The following is a 24,417-nucleotide window of genomic DNA, read 5'->3' as shown; positions in this document are numbered from 1 at the left end:
AAATGTTTTTAAACACTGACACTGATTAGAACCTCCACCTAACAGACAATGAGGAAGGAAAAATAAAATAAATAGCGATAATAAAGTATTCCACCAGGTGGCGCCATATATGTGCAAAAAGATATAAGACTCTTGAGTCTGAATTTAAACAAAGAAAGCTTTATTTCATAAAGTGCAGTGGAAATATTAAATATACAGCTTGAAAAACACTTAAATATCTTTTTTTATTCAAATAATTAAATTAAGAAGAAGCAGTTTTAAATAAAGAATCCCCTTTATACAACCCCACACGCTATTAGAAACATTACAATACTTAAAAAAATAATTAAAAATATATATTTTTTAAATACATTTACATTAGATTCATACAAAAACAGAATATGTCTAACTATTTTTTTGTATTTTACTTTTTTAGTGTGATCTTCAACTGCTATTTATTTATAGTTTATGTTTTTTTTTTATTTATGGAATTTAATCTGTTTTGCTGCCTCTTGTGTTTCCTCACTGTACATTGATGAGAATGTTGCAGCTTTTTAGTTAGCTTAGCATAATGACTGGAAACGGGGGGAAACTGCTAGCATGGCTCCCAGCACCTCTTAAGCTAGCGGATTAATACAAGTGTCATAAGCGCTAAAAAGTCATTTATTTTGCAAATTAATTTGCTTTAAAAAAAAAAACTAAAACAGATAAAGGACAGGCATAGCTTATTTTCTAACAGATAAACATATTTTACAAGAAATTTATCAAAGTTCAAAGTCCCGAAATCAGACCCCCAATGATCCTTGTTTCCAGCCATGCAAGAAACATAAAGGTTACTAAAGTTCACCAAAAGTTGACAAACTTTTGTCACTAAAGTTAACAGAAGTTGACTCAAGTTTACAAAAGTTTAGTTAAGGTTACTAAAGTTAACTAAAGTTGACTAAACTGCAATAAAGTTAACAAAAGTTTACTTAACTTCAGTGAAGTTAACAAAAGTTTAGTAAAGTTAGCAAAAGTTTAGTAAAGTAAACAAAAGTTTAGTAAAGTAAACAAAAGTTTAGTAAAGTAAAAAAAAGTTTAGTAAAGTTAACAAAAGTTTAGTAAAGTAAACAAAAGTTTAGTAAAGTAAAAAAAAGTTTAGTAAAGTTAGCAAAAGTTTAGTAAAGTAAACAAAAGTTTAGTAAAGTTAACAAAAGTTTAGTAAAGTAAAAAAAAGTTTAGTAAAATAAACAAAAGTTTAGTAAAGTTAACAAAAGTTTAGTAAAGTTCATTTAAGGTTACTAAAGTTAAGTAAAGTGTACTTAAGGTTACTAAAGTTAAGTAAAGTGTACTTAAGGTTACTTTTGACACTAAAGTTTACTGAAGTTTAGGAAAGGTTGCAAAAGTTTAGTAAAGTAAACAAAAGCTTAGTAAATAAAGTTAACAAAAGTTTAGTAAAGTTCATTTAAGGTTACTAAAGTTAAGTAAAGTGTACTTAAGGTTACTAAAGTTAAGTAAAGTGTACTTAAGGTTACTAAAGTTAAGTAAAGTGTACGTAAGGTTACTAAAGTTAAGTAAAGTGTACTTAAGGTTACTAAAGTTAAGTAAAGTTCATTTAAGGTTCCTAGAGTTAAGTAAAGTGTACTTAAGGTTACTAAAGTTAAGTAAAGTGTACTTAAGGTTCCTAGAGTTAAGTAAAGTGTACTTAAGGTAAGTTTTGACACTTTACTGAAGTTTAGGAAAGGTTGCAAAAGTTACCTGGACTTTTCTAGAGTTTGGGGGAATCAAACACATCGTTTGATATCAACATCTCCGACTCTTCCGACAGGGCGTCCAGGCGCGTGGCGAGGTTGGTAACCGGCGCCGTGAATGGAAACGCTGACGAGTGTCGGCGCCGAGTCCTGGCGGTCGGACCGGGCCGGCGGTGAGCGTCGCTCATGGAGCGGCTGAGGCGGCCGGGCTTCTTCTCTCCGGCCGTCAGCGGGAGGTTCAACAGAGCCGGGCTGCTATGGTTACGGTGGAGGGGGGGGGTCGGGCGTCCAGGAGACGGGTTACTGTTCTGCCGTAAAAAGCAGCGTCTTGGTTTCTGGTCCAGGGGAACGTCTGCAGGTTCTGGAGCGCTGGGTGGGGCTGCTGGTCTGCAGTCCTCAGCACCACCAGCAGGACCGGTGAGGGCTCTGTTGGTGTTGTTGCTCTGCAGCTGCTGGATGATCTGGTCCTTCTCCTGAAGCTTCGTCTGGAGGTCGTCCACCTTCACCTTCAGCATCTCGATGACGACCTCCGACCCGCTGGGCCCGACGCGCCGCATCAGCACCCGGTCCTCAGTAGGAGATCCGCTTTCTGACGAACTCCTGCTCACTGACAGCTGCTGGCCCTCCGCTGGGGGGAGAACAGAAACACACACTTAGTACCATTTATTCAGCCAATAACAGTTTATTACATGTGATATGTTCAAAAAGAAAATTTTTGACTTAGCTTTTCAGTCCAGCTTTAACTGAGTATCTTATTATTATTATTATTGCCTTTATTTTTTGTATTATATTAGTTTGGCTTTTTAATTAGAGCTTTATTTATTAATATATATCCGTCTTATTATTTTTTGTTTTTTTTCATCTCTCACCCTTGTTTAAGGTAATTACTGTACAAAGCACCATAAATCTGTCACATCTGTTATCAATAGCTCTCCTTGTGTTAATGTAATGTATGAAAGAGATTATGTTTTGTGTTATGTTGGACTTGTTATTGTTAAAAGATTTTCCTGTAAATGTTAGCCGACATGCAAGCTAGCTCCTGGAGACGGCATGGCCACGCTCCCTCGGCGCCGCCATCTAAGCTAGTGAATGTTGATGTTGAATACAATGATGATTGTGAAATATGTGGATGATGGTTATTTTGCTACAGAATAAGCATGCTTAATGTTAGGGTTAAAGTGAGTGTTTGTGTTGAAATAATGTGAAAAACATTCAATACAGAAGAGTGAGTAACGGAGCATCTTTGGTTTCTCTTATTCATCTCTCACCCTTGTTTAAGGGCACAACAAGAGCAGACTGAGATCTGATCGTACCCTCCGCTCACGTCCACATTGATGAATGCCGAGCCTTCCGTGGAAATTATTGTACGCCCACTTTAGGCTCACTTTCTGACGTACGCTCGTTTGATAAATGAGGACCAATGTGTTTTCACTGACTGAACATGTCTTGTTGGGTGTTCAGCACTTTCCCTGCGTTGTTCTACCTGAAGTCTCAGCTGTATGCTCTGTGCTAAGAAGCTTACTAAGCTAACTACTTAGCTAACTTCTTGGCTAAGTAGCTTGCTAAGCTAACTACTTAGCAAACTTCTTGGCTAAGAAGCTTGCAAAGCTAACTGCTTAGCTAACTTCTTGGCTAAGCATTTAGGTAAGTAGCTTGCTTAGCTAACAACTTAGCTAAATTCTTGGCTAAGAAGCTTGCTAAGCTAACTACTCAGCTAACTGCTTGGCTAAGAAGCTTACTAAGCTAACTACTTAGCTAACTTCTTGGCTAAGTAGCTTGCTAAGCTAACTACTTAGCTAACTTCTTGGCTAAGAAGCTTGCTAAGCTAACTACTTAGCTAACTTCTTGGCTAAGAAGCTTGCAAAGCTAACTGCTTAGCTAACTTCTTGGCTAAGCATTTAGGTAAGTAGCTTGCTTAGCTAACAACTTAGCTAACTGCTTGGCTAAGAAGCTTACTAAGCTAACTACTTAGCTAACTTCTTGGCTAAGTAGCTTGCTAAGCTAACTACTTAGCTAACTTCTTGGCTAAGAAGCTTGCTAAGCTAACTACTTAGCTAACTTCTTGGCTAAGAAGCTTGCTAAGCTAACTGCTTAGCTAACTTCTTGGCTAAGCATTTAGGTAAGTAGCTTGCTTAGCTAACAACTTAGCTAACTTCTTGGCTAAGAAGCTTGCTAAGCTAACTACTTAGCTAACTTCTTGGCTAAGTAGCTTGCTAAGCTAACTACTTAGCTAACTTCTTGGCTAAGTAGCTTGCTAAGCTAACTACTTAGCTAACTTCTTGGCTAAGTAGCTTGCAAAGCTAACTACAGAGCCGTTACACTGCCAAAGGGACTAAAGATGGAAATTAGCTGTTGGCTATAATCTTGCATATTTACATGTTTATGTTTATTAATATGTATTGTCCCTGTTTTAAATAAAATAAACTCAAACGTACCAGACTTCCCACGTCTCTTCACCACGAGGAACACTAAGACACCCAGCGGGACCGCCAGCAGCAGAAACGTTCCTCCGGCTGTGAGAGCGACGAAGAGGAGACACGACTTCCTCCTGCCCACTGAAACAACAACAATCATCATCTGATACAGCAGAAATATCATATATCATAGCTGTTACGGTGTCAGAGCAGGTTTTTAAAGCTGCAGTTTACCTGGAATGTGAATCTTTGCCTCTCTGGTCTGGTTGGTTTCTGTCTGTTGAACTCTGCAGGTGATTCTGTAACAGACAGTTTTCACTTTAGGTTATAGAATCATAAATGTAAATAAACATTAATCCTGAATTGTTCCTCAGCACAAGAAGCAATAAGTAGAGAGAAATATTAGATTATTTGAGCCACAAAGGTATCTTTCTTATATTTTATCATTTAAGTTTGGCGTAATAGAGATTTATTTAGTTATATATCTTTCAAATGATTGTGTTTTTCCATTTTTAGACTGGACTTAAATGAGTTTTATTATTATTATTATTAATGTATTACTTTTCCAATTTTCCATGGTTTCCTGGATAATAACCAAAATCTTTATCAAGAAAACCATGGAAAATGTCTAGATATCAGCCCTTAAATTAAACTTTTATCAGCTATTTTAGTTGTCATCATTAGATTTGTCCAGACAAATGTACCTTTAGTTTAACCCATTAAGGCCTAAAGCGCCTGGAAAAAATGCCTGTAAAACCTCTGGGTGATTTTCAAATGACCCCCTAAAACCTGAAGTTTTTCTGTAAATTCAACACCTACATAATAATAGATTTTTCAGCCTCTGTAGCAGATAGAAATGAAATTCAAAAAGTATTTGAGAGCTTATACCCGTGGCTTTCATATGAAGCTGAGTTCATTTGTCCAAACCTTCAATAAAGTTTTTTAAAAAATCAACAAACTCAGCAAATGTTACATTTGTCTGAATAAAAAATCCTATGCATAATACTAATACATGCCCATTAGCAAGATGCAAACATGATATGACCACTGGAAGAAATAGACATAGTTCTCATTAGCCTACTGTAATAATAAATAATAATAATAATAATAATAATAATAATAATAATAATAACACATTTTATATATTGCACTTTTCAGGGTACTCAACGAGGCATAAAGTAATATAAGACATAAACAGTCATGATTTCTTATATCATCATCACAATCAATTATTATTATTATTAATATTAATATATTATTAATAATATTATTATTATCTCCAGATGGCCACAAATCTGTCTGTTCTTCGGTGAAAATAAATGTTTGATGTTTTCTTCTTGTTTCTGCTTCCTAATAACACCTGTCCAGGTGTGAGGGGTTACCTGTGGGGGACGTGGAGCAGAGCGGCTCGTCTCCTCACGGTGAAGCAGCCGCGGGCGTCCTGGTCTCTCTTCGGCTGCTCAGCCGGGACGACGTTCCCGCGCTCGTCCAGGAAGTCGATCTGCGGCACCGGCAGCCAGCAGAGCGCCTCGCACAGCGCCGCCACGCCCCCGCCCTCCGCCGCCGTGACGGACAGCTCCGGATCAGAGAGCGCAGCTGGAGAACACGACACACAGTCAATAAAATATTAATGAGGCTCATTAACCTTTTGATGCACAACAGCATGGTCTAAAGTGACCCGATATGTATGAGTTTTTATGTTCTATATCTTTGCAATAAATTATTTTCATCATTCAGTATTCCAGGTTTTCCTCAATTAGTTTGTTTTTGATCATCATACATCCTAGTTTCATGTTTTCCTTTATTCATTTTTTAATAAAATCCCTTTTTGTGTCACTACTCTTCTAATGCACAACATGAAAATGACCCATATCCATTTTTTAGCTAAGTAGATTGCTAAGCTAACTATTAAGCTAACTTCTTGGCTAAGTAATTAGCTAAGTAGCTTGCTAAGCTAACTACTTATCTAACTTCTTGGCTAAGTAGCTTGCTAAGCTAACTACTTAGCTAACTTCTTGGCTAAGTATTTAGGTAAGTAGCTTGCTTAGCTAAAAACTTAGCTAACTTCTTGACTAAGTATTTAGCTAAGTAGCTTCCTAAGCTAACTACTTAGCTAACTTCTTGGCTAAGTAGTTAGCTAAGTAGTTTCCTAAGCTAACTACTTAGCTAACTTCTTGGCTAAGTAGTTAGCTAAGTAGTTTCCTAAGCTAACTACTTAGCTAACTTCTTGGCTAAGTAGTTAGCTAACTACTTACCTAACTTCTTGACTAAGTAGTTAGCTAAGTAGCTTCCTAAGCTAACTACTTATCTAACTTCTTGGCTAAGTAGCTTGCTAAGCTAACAACTTAGCTAACTTCTTGACTAAGTATTTAGCTAAGTAGCTTCCTAAGCTAACTACTTATCTAACTTCTTGGCTAAGTAGCTTCCTAAGCTAACTACTTAGCTAACTTCTTGGCTAAGTAGTTAGCTTAGCAAGCTACTTAGCCAAGAAGTTAGCTATTTAATAATACAAAAACTTTTCTTCATAAAGTATGAGAGGCAAAATGGAATTAATGATCTGTTGTTATCAAAAACAAGATATTTAAAGAATACTTGGAATATTAAATAATTAAATAAGTTGATATCAAAAGATAGAGCACAGAAACACACAGCAGCATTAAATAACATGAAGGGAATTAATGCGGGTCATTTTTGACCGTGTTGTGCATTAGACGGGGCGTCAATATGTTGTGCATCCAAGGATTAAAGGCTTTTTATCTGTCTGGAAACTTTGAACAATAAAACATATAAAAGGTGGTGATTCATTCTTTCTGTGGATGGAAACAAGAAGTTAATGAGTGATCAGACACACCACGCCCGAGCAGGTGGAAAAGTCAGTCTGTAACTCATAAACTGTCGGTCCTGGTGGAAACGCCTCACGGTGAAACTCATTCAACTCCAGGAGCAAGATTATAGAAAACACAAAAACATACCTAAAAGATTTTCCAGGTTATTAAATCTTTAAAGGTCAATATAATTAATAACTCATAACTGATCCACAGCCAAACTCTTCTTTCACAAAGACACATTCACCACTGCAGTATAATGTAGGGCTGCTACTTATTGTTATTTTTGTTATTTTCAATATGAAATAATCTATAGTTTATATTTTTAACCTCTGAACCTCGTCAGAAAAGCATGTTTGCTTTGAAGAAACGCCATAAAAACACAGTTTATCATAGAAAAAAAACTGTAAAAACAGGCTTTATCCTCAGGGTTTGATCTTTCCGACGGTCATTGAACACATCATTGGTTACAAATGTTAGGAAAAGTGACCAAAACGAAGCTTAAAATGTTGATATTTCTGTCAGAATCACTTTATTCTACGTGTGTCATTTAAGACGTGTCCAACAGTAAATAGCTGAAAAGTTTAAATAATAAATAAATTAACAGTTTATTGTAGAAAAAAAACTGTAAAAACAGCATTCATCGTCAGAGTTTGAACGGTCTTTGAATGGATTGATTATTAAAGTTTCGGTTAGAAAAAGTGATCAAAACGAAGCTTCATATTGTGATTTTTCTGTCAAAATCTACTTGTCTCATTTAAAACGTGTCGAAAGATAAGGTGCTGAAATGTATGTTTTCTTTTAAAACTCACTAAAAATAAACAGTTTATTGTTTAAAGAAACTGTAAAAACAGGCATTGTGGTCAGAGTTTGAACTTTCCAATGGTCCTTGAACGGATCATCCATTACGAAAGTTTGTTCTAAAATGTGACCAACAAAAAAGCTTAAATATTGATATTTGTGTCAGAATCTCTTTATTCTACATGTGTCATTTAAAATAAAGTGTTTGCACTAACCAGATCCTGTTAAAAACATTACACTACACTGGTCTGTTTGACTTAAAAAAATAGATTAACAATATTTTTGTTGCTTAAGCTTATGTATTCAGTCATTATTCAATGGTTTACTAAAAATCCATGTGAAAAAAATTACTTCTCACTGTTCTCAGGTCAAATATTTATATGCGATTAATTTCGATTAATTAATTACAAAGCCTCTCATTAATTAGATACATTTTTTAATCAAGTCCCGGCCCTATTATAATTTAAATGACGCTTGTTTCGAGCCGCCACATTTATCAACAGCTGATCAGTCTCACGCTGTGATTGGAGAGATACTATCGTTTGATAAATCACACGTAAACCCTGTCGTAAGACCAAATATACACTCAGATCTGCACTCGTTTGATAAATGAGGGCCACTATGTCGTCTAACAACAACAACATTTATGGGAAAGCTTCAGTGTGCATTAGGGTTGTAGAAAGTATCGATACTCAAAAAAGTATCGATACTAAAATGTTGTATCTGGATACGATACCCATTTTCAAAAGTATCGATATCTAGCCAAGGAATGAACACTTAAGTTATTGTTGTTTTTTTATCAAGCTTGCCTAATATTGTGCACAGCATACAACCTCAAAATATTGTTCTAATTGTTATTGTTTATTGTATTTATTTATTGTTTGCACTTCCTCAGACCTGAAGCTTGTTATCATAGTTGCGGTTTCTTTTTGCACAACTGTTTTTATTATAAATATTTAACCTGTGGTTCTGTTCATTTTCACATGTTGCATTTTTCTTGTTAATAAAAATATTTCTGTTAAATTTTGGGGTCTTTGTTTTTAACCTGGTGGTATCGAAAATGGTATCGAGTATTGAATATTTTCCTGAGTATCTGTATAGAGTTGAACATTTTAGTATGGTGACAACCCTACACTGTAAAAAATATTCTGTTTAATTTACGGTAAAATACCGGCAGCTGTGGTTGCCAGAACTTTACCGTAAAAATTACAGTGAGTGGGTTTTCTACTGTAAATTTAAATGTAAATATCAGCTAAATCTGTCATTTAGACTGAAAAATCACTTGCCATTTTATCCCTATTGTGTCTCTTTTTGGTAATTTTGTGTCTCATTTGATAATTTTACGTATTTTTTTGGTCATTTTGTGTCTTTTTTTGATAATTTCATGTCTCTTTTGGTCGTTTTGTGTCTTCTTTTTTGGTCATTTTGTGTCTTTTTAGATAGTTTTGTGTCTCTTTTGGTCATTTTTTGTCTTTTTTGATGGTTTTGTCTCTCTTTTGGTCGTTTTCTGTCTTTTTTGATGGTTTTGTGTCTCTTTTGGTCGTTTTCTGTCTTTTTTTTGGTCGTTTTGTGACTCTTTTGGTCATTTTAGGTCCTTTGTTAGGTCCTTTGGTCTGCTATTATTTTTAGGGTAGTTATGTCCTTGTGACGTTATGGTATTTCTCCATTCATTTTAAATGAAAAATCTAATATTTTTTACAGCAAAACTGTGTTTTCTAAAGTTTATGACAGAAAAAAGTAAAAAATTTGTGCTGTTCTTTGATTTACGGTAATTAAAAGTGTCTACTACGGTGATATTACATTTTTAATTTCACGCCCTATTTCTGATATAATTTGACAGTGTTTTACTGTCATTTCTACAAACATTTTTTACAGTGTAGTGTGCATGGATGAAGTGTGAGTGGACGTACCGACGCGGAGCTCCACCGTGGAGACGTCCCGGACGCGGTTCCTCCACAGCCTCATGCATCGGTACGTCCCGGCGTCCGCCAGCTGCACGCTGGAGATCCTCAGCGAGACGTTCCCGTTGTTCAGCTCCCTGGTGAGCAGGCTGGTCCGGTACCGGAACGCCGGGTTCTTCATCTCCGGGATCTCGCAGCCGTCCCGGTACAGCAGCACCACGTCGTGGGGCTGCAGCTTCTCTTTGGACCACTCCACCGTCGGGAAGTCGGCGCCGTCTGGGATGATGACGCTGCAGGGCAGGATGACATCACCGCCGGCGAAGGCCAGGACCGTCTGCACCGATTCTCCTGAGAAACACAGACACAAATCCTCTCAGGACAGAGTCTACACACTGAGGACTATCACAAATAAATCAGTTTTTGGGCTTCAAAATTGAGTTTCAAAGTAGAAAAGTGAAACATTTACACTACCGGTCAAAAGTTTTAGAACACCCCAATTTTTCCAGTTTTTTATTGAAATTCAAGCAGTTCAAGTCAAATGAACAGCTTGAAAGGGTCCAAAGGTAAGTGGTGAACTGCCAGAGGTAAATAAAAAAAGGTAAGCTTAACCAAAACTGGAAAATAATGTACATTTCAGAATTATACAAGTAGGCCTTTTTCAGGGAACAAGAAATGGGTTAACAACTTAACTCTATGGAGTCTTGGGCTATTTTGTCCATTTTTGAATTCTTTTCATGTCTTTGTAAGTCATTTTGTGTCTTTTTTTGGTCATTTTGTGTCTTTGTCATTTTGTGTCTTTTTTTTGGGCATTCTGTGTCTTATTTGTCATTTTGTGTCTCTTTTTAGTCATTTTGGGTCTTTTGGTGTCTTTTTTTGGCATTTTGTGTCTTTTTTTGGGTCATTTTGTGTCTTTTTTTAGTCATTTTGTGTCTTTTTTTGGTCATTTTGTCTTTTTTTTTAGTCATTTTGTGTCTTTTATTGTCATTTTGTCTTTTTTTTGTCATTTTGTGTCTTTTTATAGTCATTTTGTGTCTTTTTTTAGTCATTTCGTGTCTTTTTTTGGTCATTTTGTGTCTTTTTTTAGTAATTTTTGTGTCTTTTTTTTGTCATTTTGTGTCTTTTTTTAGTCATTTCGTGTCTTTTTTTGGTCATTTTGTGTCTTTTTTTAGTAATTTTTGTGTCTTTTTTTTGTCATTTTGTGTCTTTTTTTAGTCATTTTGTCTTTTGGTGTCTTTTTGGTCATTTTGTGTCTTTTTTTGGTCATTTTGTGTCTTTTTTTAGTCCTTTAGTCCAACATAAAATGTGATTTTGAATCTTTTTTTTTACTTTCAAAACACTATCATGCTCAATAAAGAATTTTAAATGTTGCAAATGTGCATTAATTTCAGAGTACACTGAGACATTAAACTGCATCATTTTCAATTAAATTCTGGAAAAGTTGGTGTGTTCTAAAACTTTTGACCAGTAGTGTATATGAAATCTTTTTGATGCCCCTCCACTCAAAAATGTTTCTCTTTTGTTTATGTCCCCTAAAATATGTGAACTGTACTGTACCGCCTTGTATCTGTGCAAAGTTTGTCACTAGTGGAGATTTATGTTTCCCAAACTGTGACCATAATCCAGTTCCCACCAGCAAATTTCTCTGCACATTTTGAAGATTCTCATGAGAAAAGCTTGATGGGAACACCACAATTTGAAATAAAACTTTCAAAAATGTCCATACCTTTTTTTACGCTCACTCTTTTTTTTTGGTCTTTTTATAAAAATAGTTAATGCTCCAGACCGGAAATGGAAACAACTTTTCCTGAACAAGATTTGACAATTAGAAGTTGCCCAGTTGAATCTAATTATTGAAGACTTCTCTCCATTTTCTCTTTTATTTTCTTTTGTTTTCTCTCTTCTTCTCCTGCTTCCTGAGGGATTAACCTACAGCAGCGCTACTCAATAGTGGGCAAGTAAAAAAAAATAAAAATAAAGATTAGCTTCATTTTATGCACTGCCTAGGAAGTAATTGACATACATAACATACATACATTACATACCCCGATCCCTAGCCTCTGTTCCATTCAAGAACCAGCTGAAAGTTCAAACTTAGACGATAATTCCTCTTTTTACAGTTTCTTTCTTGCCGATTTTTTTAAACAAAACATAGATTCAGAGAGTTTGGGTTCGGCGGGTTAAAACATCATCCATGACTTTGAATTAACTGATATAATAATAATAATATTAATCTTTATTTCTAGAGATCTTTTCAAAATGCATGTTATAAAAGTGCTTTATAAAGACAAGTTAAAGACAGACATAAAGCAACAGATACAAGTAATGTTAGAAAATGACATCACATGTGCAGTTCAAAGACAGTTCAAGGAAAGTTGAAGTTCAGGTACAAATTGTTTTAGGAAGAGACTTTAAGAGATCATCAGAGATAATGCAGCTCTACTGTGCAACACACCTCCACCCACGCAGTTGGACTTTTCCAGCCCTGAACCTGACTGACAGGAGTGAGTTTAACCGTTTGAGGGATGAGTTTAACCCTGGCAGCGTCCTCGGTAAACCAGTCTGCAGCTCCAGCTGGAGAGAAAGAACTACAGAAACCACACACAGTGACTCAGCTGCTCCCTCGGCCAATGTACGAGTCATAAACAGGAGAACGCTCAGAGTCCTGAAAACAACAGAAGGCTTTTTTTTTTTTTCCATGAACGGTTAATTTGGAACGAGAGAGAAATCTCGTCCGACCGGAACCCTGAAACTTGTGCAACATCTGAACAGCAGCCAACAGTTAGTTCCTCATGTTTTAAACCACAATCAGGCCATAAAAGTTTCCACTCACATTCATAAATGTATACTGTAGGGGTGTGCCATATCCTATCGTTCACAATAATATCGGTATTTTTTTTTTATGGTTAAAAAAAAATCATGATATTGGCAACATTCCTACTTCTTGATGTAGTGGTGTAAGGCTAACAATTAAAGTTGTTTTAATCACAAAAATCTACTTACTCTCTGTTGCTAAACACATGCAGCTTTCAAAATAAGAGCACGGTGTGTTAACAGAATCCACCACTAGGGATGGGTACCTTTCACATTTGAACCGATACGGTACCGATAGCCGGTACCTGGGAATCGGTACCGGTACTCAACGGTACCAATTTTCGGTACTTTTGCGTAACATATTTATTTCTCAAAATATAAACTTTAAAAACATATCAAAACAATATAAAATCCAGGATGAGCAGTGCTTTATTGTTGAGTGAACGTGCATTTTGTAACATGAAGGTTGCAGTGTTATCAAAGAATGCAGAGGAGCTCTCAGGTGCACGGAGAAAAAAAAAAAAGGTTGCAAGTGCACGTGTGATTTGTTGTGATGACGGCGTAGCTGTGCGGCGCAGCACCGGTCAGACAGTATTGTGGGCGTGGCATGGTTGGAATAAACAAAGTTGAGTCGGGCTGCTCTGTGCACATATCGAGGATGACGCAGGAGTCCGAGGGATTTAATTTCAGCGAGGCAGTTTGGAGTAAATTGGCAGGTAATATTCCTGAGTTGAAGAGCGGAGTATTAGCGGAGGACCAGAGATGCAGCAGCTAGCTGCTAGCTGCTAATGACTGGTCTACAGAAGAATGGAGAGAGCAAACGGAGTAAGGAAGGTCCAATCTGGAGGCAGACGAAGGCCAAGCCCGGGTAGAGACATTGGAGAGATAGCAGCTGGCGGCTAGCAGGCCGAGAGCCGGCTGTTCGTCTCTGCACCGCGGTGGAAGAGGGCAGCAGCTAGTGGCCGCGGTGAGCAGACAGGACCAGACGAGACAAAATTAAAAATAGTGCGATCGTCAGCACGCTTGTGAATCAAAGACGTCAAATGAAAACAGGTTGAAATCAATGATCAGTTTAAAGGTAACGCCGTTTAGGTACCGAAACATGGTACCGTTTGATTTTACATGAATCGGTACTCGGTAGTACCGACGGAATTCGGTCGGTACCTATAAAAGTACCGAATTCGGTACCCATCCCTATCCACCACAGAACTTACAAGAAGACAAAATAAGATGCCTGAAATAAAACATACAAGAATCTTTATTCTCCTTTACAAAATGTCATTAAAATATGCCCCCGGAACCCCTAAATGGTTATTTTTATTATTTGCTCATACTCAAGAGTCAAGAGTAAATTTTTTTTATATTTGGCAACTGTTGAAATTTGCACTTCACATTATGTTTTAGATTTTTATTTATTTATACAGACTAAAAAAAAATCATATTTTCTATATCTTTTTAAGTATTTCGTAATATCATGAAGAATAATCGTTATCGCAAAAATTGCCATTTTGCCATGGAAAATGACTAAATATCAGCACTCAAATTAAACTCTTATCAGCTATTTTTGTTGTTATCATTATATTTGTCCAAACAAATGTACCTTTAGTTGTACCAGGCATTAAAATGAACAATACATTGAAGAAAACAAATGTGGTCTAATAATTTTTTCCATGAGTGTATATGTATTTATAGTTATTTACTCAAACAATTTCAGCAAATATTTTACATTTGAAGCTGGGTCTTAATGTTTTTTTGCAGCTTTTTGGTAACAAACTCATTAAAAATTTTATATCCATCCCTAATAAAAACCATATATAACCTATTGCATAGAAGTGTGGGGACACACATTTAAGTCCATCACCAAACCAATTTTTCTACTTAAAAAAAAGCAATGCGAAGTCGATTATAAGCATCCAACCAATCAATTTTTTATTCATTTAAATGAACTCAAATTCAAAGAACTGGTGGATTTCAAAACAGCACAGTTTATGTTCAAAATGAACAACATGCTGCCTGACTGTATTCAGAAAATGTTCAATCTAAGACAAAGCCATTATAATCTCAGAAAACCAGAACCAACACCAAATCACCATGCACCATGGTAACAGCTGTTCATTTATGAACAAATTGGAGAAAGACTTAAAAACATGCAATACCAATTACTTATTCAAAAAAGTACTTAAAAATAGGATGATTCATTTATATAAATTAGAGTAATGAGTGGTGACACGTACTATGCGGCTACTATTTTTGTTTTGTTGTGTTCTGCATGTTTGATTGTCTTTTATCTTTATTTTATTATATGAATATATGAATTATAAAATTCATTTTATGCAGCTTATATTTATATGAAGAAAAAGAAAAATCAAGCAGCTTCTTTCTTTTCTCTCTTTTGTGACTGCTTATTTCTTTCATAAATAAATAACAGATTGTACATTTCTAATTTTTAACTTAACTTGAGTTGTAACAGGGTAGGCGTAATGAGCTATGTTTCAGCCTTTACGGTCCAAATGTCTATAATCAAATTCATTTCTCTGTTTACTTATTGTTTACTTTGATCAATGTTTTTTTTCTGATTTGTTACTTCTGTTTTAATTACATGTATTGACCGAAATAAACAGAAACGAAAGGAAATGAAACAATGTTTTAAAGCAAAGTTATTATTCCTTTTAAAAGGCACAACAGAAGAGTTATCCCTCACAGGTAGAAACAGCTGCAACAGAACCAACCGGTTTGATTTGGCAGCATAAAAAGTTTCATCCAAGGGAGTGTGAAGGGAATTTGGTGTATCCTGCATGGTGGGACATGAAGTAGGCGGCGACCTACTTGATATTCAATACGCTAGGCCTTGTGGGAACTTGAACTGTGAACTTAACTCTACATGTTCCCCTCAATCATAACACCATGATTGAGGCGAACATTTAGATCAGACACTGAGTCTTGCTGAAGAATCAATGCTGGGAAATACAACAGATGTAAGTCGAGCGGTGTATGGAACTTTGTTGTATTGTAAAAGAGCCATTCGGGATTGTGCGGTGTATGGAATACGAATGTGCTAATAAAACTTGCTAAACAGAGTATTGAGTGCTTTGTGTTGGACCAGCTCACCCATTAACTTAGTGCAGTTGTCAAAATTGCCACGACAGGAGTCAGACAAATGCAGCGTGGAATGAAAATCACTGCTGCACTCAACATTATTATTCTGCCACCTTTTATACAGAATTGGTGGTTGTTTGCAGTGGATGTTTAAGCCTCCGCACTGTGTGTCAAGTTATTCTGGTCAAAAATCTCTGAAAATTATGATCTTTTGAGTCCATTTCCATGTTGAACTTTGTCCCATAAGATGTTGCAACAATTTTTGGGTCGACACCATTTGTTATGTTATTGCGTTTCTCTAAAAAGTACAACTTGTCTGTGTGTATAGTCATTTTTTTGTCATAAAAATCAATTATTTGAATGTGTAGCAAACCTATTCTCCAAAATAAACAATTAATTGAGGGGAAAACAAAGGATTAGTAAAAAAAATAATTAAAATTAGTTGAAATGCTTTTATCAATGCCTTTTAAATGACACATGAGTTCTGGTAACAGGACTGAAAAAAATGCAATCATTTCTCACTTAAAAGTCTTGTAAAACAAAAACAAAAAAATAGTTTGAGATGGACCAATACATATTTTGAGCAGTTAAATATGTTTGTTCTTAGATTAACTATTGTTACATACATTTGGTGCTGATTGGGTAATTTTATTCATACGGAGAATGAATAAAAATGTTCAATAAGGCAGCTTTCAGTTATTCTGCTCCTCACCTGTGGAACAAACTACCTGTAGATCTGAGGTCAGCTCCTTTAAATCAGGACTAAAAACACTATTGTTTACTGCAGCGTACTCTTAACTTTAACACTTATCTGCTCTACTCTACTGCCCTTACTTTTTAACTACGCAATGTTTGACTTGTGCTTCTTATTTTTTTAATCTCATCAATCATCATGTATCTTATTATGCAGGTATTCACATAGAGTCAGCAGAAATAGCAGATTTGTGCAACATGAGAAAAACTATGTGGTTTTTGCCTTAAACTGCATGTATGTAAATAGGAGACTTGTGGGAACCCAGAAAGACTATTTTTCATTGAGGAAGCATGACATCAGAGGTCACATGGCCGCTTTGAGAATCACCATGAAACATCAAAAAAATAGCTGAGCTTTGCAGCTTTATTTAGACAACTTCCCGACGTGATATCCGGATAAGTTTGGTACCAACTAGTAGCCTGTTGAAAGAATTTCATAGTTGCAGGATTAATTTAAATGATGCTTTGGTTTGTCACTGTTTAAAAAAACCAACCACAGAGTTTATCCGCTCCAGGCATCGATACAACAGTCTAACAACAATCCTCAGACATGTGGAAATTCTGAGATTATAATGGGTGTGTATTGCACGGAATGTTCGAGCCACAGTGTGTGACATCATCACCAGAGTGTAGAGGGAGAGAAAAAATTGTCAAAAAATACATTTGAAAACTGCGCTCAGGCCGCAAATTCTACTCTACAGAAATAATTTATACATAGAAACGTAGGAAAATTAGTCTTCTCACTCACAATCCTCTGGTAAAGCTGTCAGAGTTATAGTTTGGGCGTAGGACGCACAGATGATCCACCAACACCACCAACAGCCTCATTGGCTCCCATATTAAAAACGCAGGAAGATTTCGGAAAAAAGGAAGATGGAACAGTTTTTTTAGATCGCTCTAACAAAGCTATTTTTTAATTTTTCTTAAAAAAAAATCATATGTAGACGTTCAGGAAGAACTCAGGACGCTCAAAGTGGAGTCGGATCAATGATAGGTATTATGGTTTTGCCAAAAATGCTTTCTGTTCGAGGCCAGAAATTCCACCTGTCAATGTTCCGGGACATTAGCAGGTGTCAGTTATTTCTGTTGATTGCTTTGATCTGATTGCCTTTGATCTTTGATGTGGTTACAGATACACACACACACACACACACACATTTTGAGGTTAAAGGGCATAGTTTGAAATCTCTGAAGAATCTCATCATAGTGTACACACACCGGCAGTAGCCCCCGTAGCCCTTTCAAAATTTCCCCAGAGGAAATTTTCTAGTTCTACAATGTCATTTAGCAGATGCTTTTATCCAAACCGACATTTGAGAGTTAATACAACACAAACAGAGATGAAGTGAAGAAACAACACAAGAGTCAGTGCCACCATGAGTCAAGTTTGAGTCCAAAAGGACGCACGTTCTTTTAGGTAGTGAGATTGGTCAGTTTATTTGGGTTTTTCAATGACTATTTGGGTTTCACATTATTTCATTTCATTGTGAGCACTCTAAATACCATAATATAAATGTTGAAATATGTTGGGCATATCTATTCAGCCATTTTAAACGCAGAAAACATTCATAAAAACTGAAAATACGCCAAAATCTATAAAGGCAAACTGTATCTCATGAAAATTGAAGAAAATGGGCTCATTGAATCCACAAGAGTCTCAGCTCTCCAGTCAGACCCGATTTATGCAGCTCAGACTGTTTAGGGACCCCAGTGTGCACAAATACTCAAATATAATATGCAAAAGACACAAACACTTTTATACTGCAAAAGGAAAATGTTGTGTCTGCTGCATGGTTTTGAAAATGTAAATCAGAGCATTTCTCTAACACGTGCAGCTTTTTCTTTATCAGCTTAATCATATTTGAATGATTGTGATATCAGTCATAAATGCTGCTGTGACGCAAACTCAATCCAACAAGTGCTTAATGTTTGTTTTAGAGTTTGGGCTTTTAAATCACCTTCAAAATAATGGAAGCAGTTTGACTAAAATCATCACATGTGAAGAAAATTGGGCTCAGTGAAACCCGATTTATGCAGCTCTCAGACTGTTGAGGGACCCCATGTGCACAAATACTCTAAAAAATATACAACAGCAACAAACTGCACGATGCTGCTGCATAGCAAGGTTATTATAGTTTACGAAAACTAACGAAATAACGAAAACTGGAATTGAAAAAAAAACATTTTTGTTAACGTTTGTTCAAGCAATATCTCATTGTACACAAAAGGAACCCAGAAAGTGTATATTGTATAATAGTGGAATTGTGCAATAAAAGCTTGTTTATGTACACTACCGGTCAAAAGTTTTAGAACACCCCAATTTTTCCAGTTTTTTATTGAAATTCAAGCAGTTAAGGTCAAATGAACAGCTTGAAAGGGTCCAAAGGTAAGTGGTGAACTGCCAGAGGTAAATAAAAAAAGGTAAGCTTAACCAAAACTGGAAAATAATGTACATTTCAGAATTATACAAGTAGGCCTTTTTCAGGGAACAAGAAATGGGTTAACAACTTAACTCTATGGAGTCTTGGGCTATTTTGTCCATTTTTGAATTCTTTTCATGTCTTTGGAAGTCATTTTGTGTCTTTTTTTTTGTCATTTTGTGTCTTTTTTGGTCATTTTGTGACTTTTTTTAGTCATTTTGTGTCTTTTAGTCATTTTGTGTCTTTTGGTGTCTTTTTTGGTCATTTTGTGTCTTTTTTTAGTCCTTTAGTCCAACATAAAATGTGGTATTGAATCTCTTTTTTACTTTCAAAACACTATCATGCTCAATAAAGAATTTTAAATGTTGCAAATGTGCATTAATTTCAGAGTACACTGAGACATTAAACTGCATCATTTTCAATTAAATTCTGGAAAAGTTGGTGTGTTCTAAAACTTTTGACCAGTAGTGTATATATTTATAAATTGTGAAGAAAAAATTAGAAATGTCATTATCGAACAAATAGTTATTATTGTTGGTAAGTCTCATTGCTTCAATCAATGTATTTATATCTTCCAAGTAAATTTAAATGAGATTTTTAAATAAGCTAAAATAAAGGGTTTGAATACTTAAATATCATCTTTACACTGGCCCCTGCTTGGCCCCCACAGTAAAACTGGTCTAGAACCGCCACTGTTATATAATAACCTTATTGGGGCTGAGATGATAAACCAAAGGAAATAAAGGCACAATTTATAACGACCTGTTTGAATCTGGCACCAACACATAGCCCATTACAAAAAAACTAAAAACTAACACTAATAAAAACTAAAACTAAGCATTTTCAAGAAAAAAAAACTAAACTAAAACTAGCAAACTCACTCTAAACTAACTAATTAAAACTAACTGCATTTGAAAACAAAAATTCACAACATAATTACAGTGGTGGAATGTAACTAAGTACATTTACTCAGGTACTGTACTTAAGTACAATTTTGAGGTATTTGTACTTTACTTGAGTATTTTTATTTTATGTAACTTTATACTTCTACTCCACTACATTTTGAGGTAAATATTGTACTTTTTACTCCACTTAATTTAGTTGACAGCTTTAGTTACTTTACAGGTTGAGATATAACATAAAATATAAGATCAATTTAAAGTGATTAGACATATTTTTAATTAAACCTCATAACAGTATTTTAAGAAGATACAATGAGTCCTGTCTTTACTAAATTAAAACACTGGTTACATAAAAGGCACATTACAAATAATCTAATAATATATTTAGAATATATAAAACACTCTGAGTGGGTCCATTCTGCATAACGAGTACTTTTACTTTTGATACTTTAAGTACATTTTGATGCTGATACTTTTGTACTTTTACTTCAGTACGTTTTGAATGCAGGACTTTTACTTGTAGTGGAGTAATTTCACAGTGTGGTATTAGTACTTTTACTGCAGTAAAGGATCTGAATACTTCCCACAACACTGCATAATTAAAACTAAAACTAATGAAAAATCCAAAACTATCATAACCTTGCTGCATAGTTCCTTCAAAAACACGTGCGGCTTCTGTTTTTTATCAGTTTAAATGACTGTGATATCAGAAATAAATGCTGCTGTGACGCAACAAGTCAAACAAGTGCCTTGTGTTTGTTTTTACCCTTTAATCAGAATTCCGGAAGCAGTTTGACGGACTGTTTGCAAAAACTTTGTCATTTCACAACAACACGACATTCCATTTCACAGACAGCTGGAAGGTTTTAAACAGCTTGTTTTCCACGCATTTCCACGAGTACACAGATTTATTTGACACCACACGGTTAGAAGTAAAAGCCTTGCTTTTAAAGTGTTTTACACATTTAAAAAGGAGGATAAGACTCACCTGAACAACTCGACAGCAGAGCGGCGAGCAGGAAGAGACTTTGATTCATCACCAAAACACCAAGGATTGGTTTTAACTGTCCGCAGCAGAGAAAAGAGGGAAAAGTTGCTGAGAGTTAATCCTCCTGGGTCAGTGGAGCAGCGTGTCGCTGAGCAGGACTCATTCAGAGGGTGAACTCTCCCCGGGGGCTGGACAAGTCAGCGCGTGAGACGTTCAAGGCAGGCGGCAATCCGCGTGTCTGAGCAAGGAGGCAAACCAGGAAGTGCCTTAACCCTTTGATGCACAACAGCATGGTCTAAAGTGACCCGACTTCGTTTTTATATTCTATATCTTTACAATAAATTATTTTCATCATTCAGTATTCCAGGTTTTCCTCAATTAGTTTGTTTTTGATCATCATCCATCCTAATTTTATGTTTCCCTTTATTATTTTTTTAATAAAATCCCTTTTTGTGTCACTACTCTTCTAATGCACAACATGGGTGAAAATTGACCCATATCCATTTTTTTTAGCTAAGTAGCTTGCTAAGCTAACTACTTAGCTAACTTCTTGGCTAAGTAGCTTGCTAAGCTAACAACTTAGCTAACTTCTTGGCTAAGTATTTAGCTAAGTAGCTTGCTAAGCTAACAACTTAGCTAACTTCTTGGCTAAGTATTTAGCTAAGTAGCTTGCTAAGCTAACAACTTAGCTAACTTCTTGGTTAAGTAGTTAGCTTAGTTAGCTTAGAAAGCTACTTAGCCATGAAGTTAGCTATGTAATAATACAAAAACGTTTTTTCTTCATAAAGTATTAAAGGCAAAATGGAAATAATGATCTGTTGTTATCAAAAACAAGATATTTAAAGAATACTTGGAATATTCAATCATAAAATAAGTTGATAACAAAAGATAGAGCACAGAAACACACAGCAGCATTAAATAACATGAGGAATGAATGAGGGTCATTTTAGACCATGTTGTGCATTAGAAGGGGCGTCAATATGTTGTGCATCAAAGGGTTAACCCTTAATAGTCTAGACCAGGGATTCCCAAAGTGTGGTGCGTGGACCCCTGGGGGTGCACGGGCTACCTCTAGGGGGTGCGCGAGATGAAAAATGTAATGGCGGTCTGATAATTACACAATTACATTTTTTTCCCCCACACAATAAAGAAGTGTAAATAAACATTTCCTTTGTAAAATGTAAAATCAAAAACTAATATTATTAATAAATAAATGCAGGCTATTCAAAATGCACTTCATCTTAAAATGAAGCGTAGAAGAAGTTATCTTCTTCCATTTTTCCAACCTGTGTTATGATGACGAGTTGTTTAGCTCCACGCTCATTTAAACTTGCTGCAATTTTTGTTCAACGCGGCTCAAAATATTATAACATTTTCCCAACTTATGTGCTCTTTGCTCTTGTAAGCTTGTGCATAACTTTGTTGCATTATATTGAAACTGTGTTATAGATTAATTCAAATGCGAGACCGCATTGTTGTGATGGTGATTATTTTATTATATGTGTGTTCTCATTTGAGCATGATTAAACATGCTGCCTTTAATATGGCTTTAAAAAAGCTTATTGCATTTAGTTTTTTTTGAAGGTGTGGGGGACTGGGGGTGCGTCAACATGGTTGGGAAATAGAAGGGGGTGCACGGCTAAAAAAGTTTGGGAACCGCTGGTCTAGACGGAATTGTCCAAAAAGTGAAAGTGAGGAGCATTTATGGGTACAAGTCGGGAACCGGCCTACTTTACTTATTCCAAGGGTGCTGAATCCCAAAAAAATGGTTCCCAAGCGAAATTTTTGGTTTTTAACCTTCTCATTTGCAAATCAAAATGGCCGCCATTGGTCGTTGGACCATTGTCCCCTAGTTTTTTTGTAAGTAGCCAATCAAAGATGAGGAAATTAAGTTTCTAGATCTATAGTCTAGAGTCAGAGCAAGGATATAGTGGAGGCTCACTGTCTTTTTTTATGTGTGTATATATATATATATATATGTATTTTGCATATCTATATATATTTTGCATATATATATATATATATATATATGCAAAATACCAACTTTTAAGGTTAAATTAAGCATTATTTGTGTTATTTTTTAAGGCCAACATAAATATTCAATCAATATCCCTTTTAAATGTTCCAGTTGGTATTTTGCATATATATATATATATATATATATATATATATTGGCCATTTGATACAAATTAGAAGGTCAAAAACTCAAAATTTCGCTTGGGAACCATTTTTTTTGGACTCAGCACCCTTGAGATATGTAAGGTAGGCCTGTTCCTGACTTGTACCCATAAATGCTCCTCACTTCTTATAGGAGGCCTTTATTCTGAAATCCGTCTAGACTATAATAGGGCATTCATTGAAATACTTGCAAATTCCAAATTTCAACCCTAGAGAATATTGGAGGTAGGGTTGTCACGATACTAAAATTTTCAACTCGATACCGATACTCAGGAAAATATTTGATACTCGATACCATTTTCGATACCAGCAGGATAAAAACAAAGACCCCAAAATTTAACAGAAATATTTTTATTAACAAGAAAAATGCAACATGTTTAAATGAACAGAACCACAGGTTAAATATTTATAATAAAAAACAATTGCGCAAAAAGAAACTGCAACTATGATAACAAGATTCAGGTCTGAGGTAGTGCAAAAAATAAATAAATACAATAAACAATAACAATTAGAACAATATTTTCAGGTTGTATGCTGTGCACAATATTAGGCAAGCTTGATAAAAAAAAACCCCAATAACTTAAGTGTTCCTTCCCTGGCTATGCTTTACACACATAACAATATCGATACTATCGATACTTTTGAAAATGAGTATCGTATCCGGTGTATTTTTAGGTTTGTATCATTTTGTGACTGAGTCTGATTGAGTGTTGTAATTTCCCAGTTGCTGAGACAGCCTTGAACGCCACATGAACTTTGTGTGCTGTCCTAGACAGATATGTTAATCTCTGAGTCATGTACCCTGAACAGCTGCAGTTGGAATTAAGGAAGTAATTTCACAACTAAATTAAATATAATTATATAGTCATAATAATGACAATAGCAACAATAACAACTAGGAAGAGCAGAACATTCCAATGTCTGAACCACTTACCATGAAAGAAAAAGATAGTAGCTGCATTCCAGCTGAATGGGTTGTATACTTAGTAAGACAATACAGACCAGCGTGTTTCAATGCTTGGCGCTTTAATTTTGTAGGAGTAAAGAAAGAACAATTCACAATATATGTAAAGTTCAGCTAAAAGCATTCTTTCTACAACACATTCAAGTCCCTTTCATAGTGCGGCCCCACAAATGTCCCGCTATATTGCCGGAAAGATCTGAGCCAGCTTTTGGCCTTAGGGCGTTCACAGTAGGCTTGGAATTTCGTCATTTTAGGGGCAAGGCCATTTGGCACAAAGGCCACATGACAGGGCACAAAGGCCGTTTGGTTAAATTACGCTGGTTTTACCTTTCAGATTAATACCTTAACATTCTCATTCACAAAGAAACATTAATGCACAATATATTAAATATATTAGAAAGGACCTTTTTGGAAAATGACAAATGAACCTGTTTTGAAAAGATGGCAAATGCATATATTTTGAAAAGATGGCAAAATGAATCTCCTGCCTGAGTTCATCTAAGAGTAAGGAAAGAGAAATGCCTCCTCCTGCCATAAAAAGGAACCTGCTGAGGTGAAGTTTACATCAGCTAAATGTGGAGCCCTTGTTCCTGAGCTAGGGAAGACGTTAGCGCTATCCCAACTAGCTAGCTATGCTAGTTTTCATGATGCAAAA

At 35.7% G+C, this 24,417-nt stretch overlaps 1 protein-coding gene across 1 annotated transcript; it reads right to left on the bottom strand.

Moving 5' to 3' along the window:
- Positions 1-1,237: 1,237 nt before the first annotated feature.
- Positions 1,238-20,775, bottom strand: LOC131989951 (butyrophilin-like protein 1). Its single transcript, XM_059355334.1, has 6 exons — positions 20,621-20,775; positions 9,660-9,998; positions 5,506-5,719; positions 4,358-4,422; positions 4,145-4,264; positions 1,238-2,337 (listed from the first exon to the last, which is right to left on the bottom strand). The coding sequence occupies exons 1-6, from the start codon at positions 20,667-20,669 to the stop codon at positions 1,727-1,729; spliced, it is 1,398 nt and encodes a 465-aa protein (XP_059211317.1). The 5' UTR covers positions 20,670-20,775; the 3' UTR covers positions 1,238-1,726.
- Between the last annotated feature and the right edge of the window lie 3,642 nt (positions 20,776-24,417).

Source organism: Centropristis striata, chromosome 17 (assembly GCF_030273125.1).
Source record: "Centropristis striata isolate RG_2023a ecotype Rhode Island chromosome 17, C.striata_1.0, whole genome shotgun sequence".
In the NCBI taxonomy this organism is placed as follows: domain Eukaryota; kingdom Metazoa; phylum Chordata; class Actinopteri; order Perciformes; family Serranidae; genus Centropristis; species Centropristis striata.
Note: the sequence above shows the minus strand (reverse complement) of the source record. Positions and strands in the feature narration are given on the sequence as shown.

What these genes read in the sequence shown, in the direction of transcription:
- LOC131989951 (XM_059355334.1), bottom strand. Translation starts at nt 20,669, where the DNA reads ATGAATCAAAGTCTCTTCCTGCTCGCCGCTCTGCTGTCGAGTTGTTCA. An exon ending in CACGGTGGAGCTCCGCGTCG is followed by an intron (nt 5,720 to 9,659) that starts GTACGTCCACTC and finishes CGTGTTCTCCAG; the next exon opens with CTGCGCTCTCTGATCCGGAG. An exon ending in GAAGAGACGTGGGAAGTCTG is followed by an intron (nt 2,338 to 4,144) that starts GTACGTTTGAGT and finishes TTCTCCCCCCAG; the next exon opens with CGGAGGGCCAGCAGCTGTCA.